The sequence below is a fragment of the Vigna angularis genome, chromosome 2 (genome assembly GCF_016808095.1).
Source record: "Vigna angularis cultivar LongXiaoDou No.4 chromosome 2, ASM1680809v1, whole genome shotgun sequence".
In the NCBI taxonomy this organism is placed as follows: domain Eukaryota; kingdom Viridiplantae; phylum Streptophyta; class Magnoliopsida; order Fabales; family Fabaceae; genus Vigna; species Vigna angularis.
In genome coordinates this window covers 8,855,437-8,863,829 of record NC_068971.1, presented here as the reverse complement: position 1 = coordinate 8,863,829, position 8,393 = coordinate 8,855,437, and the positions used below count along the sequence as shown (strand labels likewise).

General features: G+C 31.4%; 1 protein-coding gene across 5 annotated transcripts; it reads left to right on the top strand.

The window, feature by feature from the left end:
- The first annotated feature begins 436 nt into the window (after positions 1–436).
- LOC108327989 (SPX domain-containing membrane protein At4g22990) lies at positions 437–8,327 on the top strand. 5 transcript variants are annotated; one of them, XM_017561751.2, is made up of 13 exons: positions 437–500; positions 655–768; positions 3,384–3,492; positions 3,584–3,659; positions 4,025–4,145; positions 4,537–4,848; positions 5,077–5,190; positions 5,499–5,953; positions 6,053–6,354; positions 6,469–6,641; positions 6,917–7,107; positions 7,406–7,539; positions 7,866–8,327. In XM_017561751.2, the coding sequence occupies exons 4-13, from the start codon at positions 3,607–3,609 to the stop codon at positions 8,102–8,104; spliced, it is 2,094 nt and encodes a 697-aa protein (XP_017417240.1). In that variant the 5' UTR covers positions 437–500; positions 655–768; positions 3,384–3,492; positions 3,584–3,606; the 3' UTR covers positions 8,105–8,327. The 5 variants fall into 5 exon arrangements, with proteins under 5 accessions (XP_017417240.1, XP_017417242.1, XP_017417237.1 ...); XM_017561753.2 differs by lacking the exons at positions 437–500; positions 655–768 and adding an exon at positions 2,931–3,126 and having other exon boundaries at positions 3,391–3,492; XM_017561748.2 differs by lacking the exons at positions 437–500; positions 655–768 and adding an exon at positions 2,931–3,126.
- Positions 8,328–8,393: the final 66 nt, after the last annotated feature.

Here is an 8,393-nt window from a genome sequence, read left to right as displayed (position 1 = left end):
TGTATCATGACTTCTTTTTTTTTTTTCATAAGATTCGACTCAACACTTATGATAGTATGTAGTTATAATAAAATATGATTTAACAGTTGAATTTTTAATAGTTTACATGACATAAAGTTCTTGAAAAGTATGTGTTAAGACACATTGATAGAAACACTCCCTAGAGTTTCTGACAAACTCTAGAAGTCCTTCACGTTTTTGGTAGGGTAGTGCTTATAAGAAATTCATAACACTGTTAATGACAGAAAAGGGAAGATATATTATATATAACAGTAATTATCAACGGACAAAAATAATTAACTAAACTGCATAAAGTCACTTTTGCAATCAGGACAAAACACCTGTCCACTACTGATTAAAAGGTTTGGTAATCCATCATTTACTAAGATCATCATGGTGATTCTTACCAGGCTATAAATTCAATAGGAGTTCTGTATAACATGTGAATGTGGCCTTTGGTTTTTCTTAAAGCCAAAAGAGTGTCTGAGTGCTGCATACTGGTGAGTGTGGCCTGTAAAAATGGATTTGTTGGTTGTCAAATCACTCAGTTTCTTACACATACATGTCTATGTGTATCTAAGAGCTCCTGAAATATTTTTAACATTACCACATGCATTTGCTTGTAAAACTTAATTTCCATATACTTTCTTTCAGGTAAATTTTTCCTCCATTGAGTTCAGCTTCTGTCAAACTGGAGTGGCTAAAGTACTAAACCAGAAACATTGCACTCATGATTGAAATGATATCTTCAATCTCATATCAGCTATGGTAAGTAATGCATATCTCTAATCTGACTACGTGCATATATTTTTCCTTTTTCATTTTCATTTTCATTGACAAGTTAAAAGTACACATACTTCGTATTTTGAATCCTATGATACTTACATAAAAAAACAATATACAATTTCTTAAAATAGAATCTGCATCTCACGGTGTGTGTATGTGTGTGTATATATATATATATATATATATATATACAGTAATTGGGTCCCAATACTCATCATAAATTAAGTAATATTTTAGTTAGTGCAAGAGTATCTTTATCTCTGTTATAAAAACTCATTTTTTCTTGTAGTTAAACTTAACTGTATTTACTTCTGTAAGAATTTTATAAGCAATAGCTCTGCTCTCACACAACAGTAATTCTTATTATTTCTTTGGTCATATCTGTATTTTGAGCACATATTTTATGGTGCATGATTTTTCAAGACTTACTTCCTATGCATAATCTCAGAAAGCTAAACTGATGAGTCACTAGTGAGAACAAGCTTTGTGATATATCAGTTTTATTCTGTGTTGTATATTCTTTTGGAAGAATCATTTTGTCTGTATGTGTTCTTAAGATTCTCTCTATCACCTTCATGCTCTTGCTCGTGTTTCTCTAATTTCTTTCTATATAAATATAGTTTTACTTGGTCCATATTCTTTCTACATGAGATTTCTCATCAGGATCACACATGACTCTCCTGTGAAAATATTTTTTAAATTTATATATCTATATATATATATATATATATATATATATGTATGTATAATATAGATCAGTGATAAAAGAATGATGTGGCTGATGCTTTTTCCAAACATGGTCTTACTATTTTTTGAGAAGCTCAGTTTTTCTTTATCTTCTATAATCTTTATTCGTTAGCCACGAGAAATTATATTATAAATAATTTTAGAAACTAGTAATAAACCATTTTAATGAGTTTAATGGACATATATTTAAAGAAATCATAATAGTTAACAATATAAACCTGATATTTATAATAATTTTAGGAAACCTTAGAGTAACTATGATATTTTAGGAAGTTAATAAAAACAAGCACTATAGCAATTTTGAATATAACATATAACCGTATTCTTTTACAATATGTAAAAAATAAATAATTGTTTTTAGTCTATTACACTGTCAATTAAATTCTTTTATAAGGAAATTAGATCCAGGTAATTTTAACGTTTAAAGCTTATATAAATTGATTGATTGATTTTACATTATATAGACTTTTCATAAAAAATTAAACTACATTTTTAATTAGTTGATGGTGAAAAAATTCAGAAAACTCGTCTCCACATACATAGGTTAGTGCATACGTGTGTGGTGGCAAAGAGAGTTTTCCTTCATGTCACGTGCTTCGTCTATCGACATTACATTTGTTACTTCCAATTGCTGTTTATAAATAAAAGGTTTAAATAAATTTGAGGTAATGGTATGTCATCCATGTTTTTTTTGAAGACCTAATAGTATTTATTAAATATTTAATTTTAAAAAATAAATATTTAATAAAATTTGGTTATATATTTAAAATTTAAAATTTATTTAAGCTTCAACAAACTAATTCAACTTAATAAAACTCTGAAAAAAGAATTAAAGACAAAAAACCTGAATAAGTTAACAATTTAACAAATTAAATATATAAACTAATTTTTTTATATTAGATTGGATTTTTAATTTATTTTTAAAAAAACTGATTTAATTCAATTGAAATTGATGTTATATAAACTAAAAAACATTTTTTTATTATATTGCAACTAATTTTGAATATAACTTAAAAACATAATTTAATCCAATTCAAATAAAAGTTATATTATTTATATATATATATATATATATATATATATATATATATATATATATATATATATTTACGCAATCAATTGTATAATTTGAGACTTATGTTCACGCTTTTACTTATTATGATTTATGAAATATACTCCCAAAAAAATAGGACTAAAACCGATAACTAATTTTAGTTTTGAAAATAAGTTATTTAGTTTTATACTTTAATCATAAAATATAAATTACGATAAATTTGATTTCTTCAAAGTGATCTAACAGAAGTTTTTTATTTGTTAAGAAATAGTCATTAAACTTTTTTTATTAAATGAGAAGAAATTTAAATTTTAAATACAACCATTTTCTATCGGCAAACATGCATGCTTCCGTTTCTAGAATCCCAAATATTTGTGATTCTCTATCACATACAATTACCGTTTAACAGCATTTCCTTGGTTTGTCTTTGTCATGGGAACTTGAGTTTCTGAATTGTTTATGCATGTTTTTGTTGTTTCTGATGAAACTAGAACACACAAGATACTATATCCATGTCCCTGACAATGACATAGACAAAGGTGCTTATGTTTCAATATTTTGAACTCGGTATTGCTTTCTTTACTTTCTGCACTCTCTTTCCTCACTTCCTGGTGATCATTTACTTTTGGAAATCATCACAGGGCATGTTTGGTGTTTTTACTTCTGCATAAAACCACTGTTGCAATTTTGGATTTTCAATTTAGTGCTGATTTTCAAAATGATTTTTTGTGTTTATGATATCAATGGTTCGTGAAGAAGATCATAAGTTTTCATTGAATGACTCTTCCTGATTAAGGTTGCAGAGTCCATGATGCTGTACCCTTACTAGTATTCCTTTTCTCTGTGGTCTTCCGATTGAAGTATTGATCTCTGAGAGGAAAGAGAGTTGCGGCTATTATTATCAGGTTCATCATTCCATTTCCATAGTCTTACAAAGCTTGAAGTTTGTTATGTAGCTTTGTAGGGATTCTAACTCTTGTTTCTGGTTTGCTACAGTTCACTGACATTCTTTCTTGAGTATGGTTGGCTACGGTAAAAAGTTGAGAGAATTACAGATTCAAGAATGGAAAGGGTACGTTCATTTGATCAGCTCTATCAAAATTTTCAAGATTTTTATTTATTTATATCATATTTATGTTATTATATTATATTGTGTAGCACCTTCCATGTCTTGTTCCACCTTGACTTTGGACAGATTGGACTTTCTGTTAAATAACAAGTACGATGACGAGAAATAAAGATGATTTCATAAGATTTTTCTGATTCTTTTTTTTTTTGTTTATGGCATGATTAGTGAACTTTAATATTGTTTAATTCTTTCCGTTCTATTTGGTAGTCATATTTTTAACTCTTTTGTTTTAATGGTGGTAATGATACTTGCACCAAAACGAGAAATGGTTGTTTAAATTCTGGTAAAACTGATTGAACTTTTTTCAGATATTATATCAACTATAAGTTAATGAAAAAGAAAGTTAAGAGATATGTAGAACAAATGGAGGTTGGAGCTCAAAATCGTCATAATGTTCTCAGAGACTTTTCAATGCTGCTAGACAATCAGGTAACTTAATGTTGTCACTTATATAAGATTAAAATACATATTCCACTTTGTGTGGAAAAGTTCATCTCATCCTTTTTTGGCTTTTATGAATTTGTCAAACATATTCCAACTCATCTACTACAAAAGATGCTTTATTTAGGATAAGCACACCAGACATTGTTAACTGTTAGATAGTCAATTATGGGTTTTCCAACAACATGCATGATCTTTTCCTTCATTTTGTTAACTTCCCATGTACAAAGAGAAAAACCAAAGAGGTTTTTGTGTTATCAAATAAAAATGCCACTTAAAATTTTCAAAAAACAAATTGAGGTTAAGAGTCATATCAGTCATGTCATATATCCAAAATATGATAAAGACTAAGTAATCTTTCATTGATCTTGAATTTCAGATTGAAAAAATTGTTTTGTTTCTTCTTGAACAACAAGGAGTACTTGCACATAGGCTGTCAGATATTGGAAAAGAGCATAACACTCTTTTCCAGCAGCCAAATAGTATAAACATCTCTGAACTCCAAGAAGCCTATAGAGATGTGGGACGAGATCTTTTAAGGCTTCTTACTTTTGTGGAAATGAATGCTATTGGTCTGAGAAAGATCTTGAAGAAGATTGACAAACGGTTTGGCTATAAATTCACAGACTATTACGTCAAGACACGAGCAAATCATCCTTATTCCCAACTAAGGCAGGTTTTCAGGCAAGTGGTAATGTTTCTATCCCTGAATACCACTTTTTTCAAATTTTAGTTCAAATTATTTGAGATTGTATGATGCAGTAGGTTTTTTATTTTTCAAAGTAGGTTCTTTATCATCCTGCTTAATGTCACAACACTAACACTACAAAATGTGAGATTGTATGATGCAGTAGGTTTTTTATTTTTCACTGTTTGCTCTTTGTTTGTTTGAGCAGTATCAGTAATAGCTTCTTTGCAGGGCATTGGGGCAGTTGTTGGTGTTTTATCTCATGGTCTGGCAGACCTTCAAGATCTACAACAATGTCAAGGAAGCTACATTTCTATATATGACCAGCCTTCTTATACTCATCAGGTTAGCAGTTGCATGATATTTGTTGGCATTACCAACACTTTTCTTTGCTCTGATACCAATTTCGGTGGAGAAAAGACAAGCACAGAGATTTTTTGTTTTTGTTTTCTATCTTTATTTTTAGTTAAAAAAGAGTTCCCTTGGTCTTCTACAATTTATAGCATCCAAGGGGCTATTTTATGCTCTGTTTTCAGAAGTTTGTACATAAAACAGTGAAAACAATTTTTGATTGTTTTCAATTTCTATTTTTCCTATTTCCTAATGTATCCTTGCAACACTTGATGACTGTCTCCTTCTGACTTCTCTTGAAGGATCCTGTTCTCAAATCTATCAAAGCAGCTGTAGGCAGATTATCAAACTCAACAAACTTTCTTCAGTTTTTGGGAAGACATGCTTTTACCATGCAAGAGGAGCTACCATCTCCATCAGAAGATCAAATTGTTGATGAAAGATATCATTTTATGTCCCTTCTTTTGAACTTGGCAAACACATTTTTGTATATGGTGAACACTTACATTATCGTACCTACGGCAGACAACTATACTTTGAACCTTGGAGCTGCAGCAAGTGTCTGCGGTGTTGTCATTGGTACAATGGCTGTTGCGCAGATGTTTTCTTCAGTTTATTTCAGTGCATGGTCAAACCGATCATATCTAAGACCCCTCGTATTCAGTAGCATCGTTCTTCTGATTGGAAACACCTTGTATGCATTGGCTTTTGATATGAATTCAATAGTAGTTCTACTCATAGGACGCCTTTTCTGCGGGTATGTTGTTCCTGTTCTCTTTGGTTCTATCCATTTTAGAACAACCAAAGTGATTTCCATCTTTTATTAAGTTACATGATTGATATAATTATATTTCAGGTTAGGATCTGCAAGGGCTATTAACAGGCGTTATATCAGTGATTGTGTACCTTCGAAACTTCGGATGCAGGCTTCAGCAGGTTTTGTTAGTGCAAGTGCTTTGGGAATGGCTTGTGGTCCAGCTCTTGCTTGTTTGTTACAGACAGATTTTAGGATTTACAAGTTCACCATGAACCAAGACACTCTACCTGGCTGGGTAATGTCTCTTTCATGGCTTATCTATCTACTGTGGTTGTGGATTTGTTTCAAGGAACCCGCTCATGAGAATGAAGCAAATCTTGTGCTATATGAAGCAACTACAGGTATGACAGCAGGATCACTTTTATATGAAACGAATCCACCATGTTGATCTGAAGTGATGCTTCTCTGAAACTGTTCCATTAGTTTTACTTTTTTCATTTCATTAAAATTCATAGGACCAGCAGTACATGTTGCAGTAGAGAACGAGCCTACTCAACCATTACTAATGAACTCCGAAGAAAAAGAGCAGGATGAAGAAGGAGAAGAGGAAAATGATAATGCTGAAGAAACCAAGAAACCAGTGACTTCTATTGTGGTGGCATACAAGTTACTTACACCATCAGTAAAGGTCAGAAACCCATGATTATGATTTTTGTTTCATCTACATTGTTTGATGTGATAGAAAATATGATGCACTAACCCTATTATACTAATACTGAACTGGACTGAACTCCTATTCCTAGTATCAAATTGAACAAAAAACAGATAAAGAAGTATGATATCTGAAAACCACTATTGACTTTTTCTGTTATTGTTGTAGTAGAATCTTCATGGCTTTTGTGCTGGAAAAATTTAATGTGATGGTATTCAAGCTTTTGCACTAACTATAAATATATTTATCAGGTTCAGTTATTTGTGTATTTTATGCTCAAGTATGCAATGGAGATCGTACTTGCCGAATCAAGCCTCATCACGGAATACTATTTCATTTGGTCAACCAGCAACGTATCCATTTTTCTTGCATGTCTTGGTCTTACAGTGCTTCCAGTAAATATTGTTGTTGGAAACTACATCAGCAACATGTTTGAAGAAAGGTACAGATTCAAGTATTACTAAAGAAATCTTGTCTTATTAATCATCGTCATCATCATTCAAATTCCTTGTGATCCTAAAGTTTGGCGTTTTAATAGTTATTTTGTTTCTGATCCTCAAAAGCTCTAGGATTTGTTTTGTGATAAAAAAAATGTAGTTACTTGCTCATGGTTTAATGTACATTTTAAATGGAGTTTGTACCACATTTGTCATCTGCTATCTCAAAACAACTAATCTTACCTCTTTCTATTACTTTCTCACACATTTGATCCTTCCATTCTGGTTGGCTTCTGGTTGCAGGCAAATTCTACTCACATCAGAAATCATGGTTTGCATTGGACTACTCCTAAGCTTCCATATAATGATTCCTTATTCAGTGACTCAATATGTTGGATCAGCCCTTCTCACATTTGTGTCTGCTGAAGTTCTTGAAGGTAATTTGTTAATGATTCCCAAAATTTATAAGTAGAATCTTTGCTGACAACTCTACATTATCCGATGAAAATGGCAATATTTAAACTATTCAGATAATTATGAATTTTTACTTGAACTGGGAAGTGTCACATGAACAAAGTCCATTAGTTGTTAAAAAGGAAACAAAAAGGATACTTTACGTGACAATCTGAAATTTCAGTATGGTGCTTGTCTTCTCATATGAAAATATTTTAGATCTATTAAATTGCTTCACAATTTGTGGTAAAATCTGAGGCTGAAATCTGCTCCTTGAATGTGCCCTCTTATTTTTGTTTGCTGTATTCAGGAGTAAACCTTTCACTTCTATCAAAAGTGATGTCATCAAGGCTTTCACGTGGAACCTTCAATGGGGGATTGCTGTCAACAGAAGCTGGAACTCTAGCTCGAGTAATTGCAGATGGAACAATAACAATCTCTGGATATTTCAGTGAAAGTAATCTCCTCAACACCACCTTACTCCCTGCACTTCTCATCTGCATCTCATCCATTATTGCTACCTGCTACAGCTACAACTCTCTTTATTAGAACAATAGCAGTCAGCCTTTCCATAAAGGCATTGAAATCTGAAGTGTATATAGTGATTCTGTAAGCTGATCACTTACCTGTGATCAGTAAAAGGCTGTAATAGTTAGTGTCAGCAGATAACTGAATCAAGTTGACAGAATAACGTTTTTGACATCTACTGATATGCTTTTGAAGATAACGCTGGAACATATCTCTCTAGTGGATGATTTTCTTTTTCAAGATACACCTTCTTTCCCTAATGTTGAGCTGTTTCAATCAGAGTATATTAAAAAACAATTAGGATTTGAAA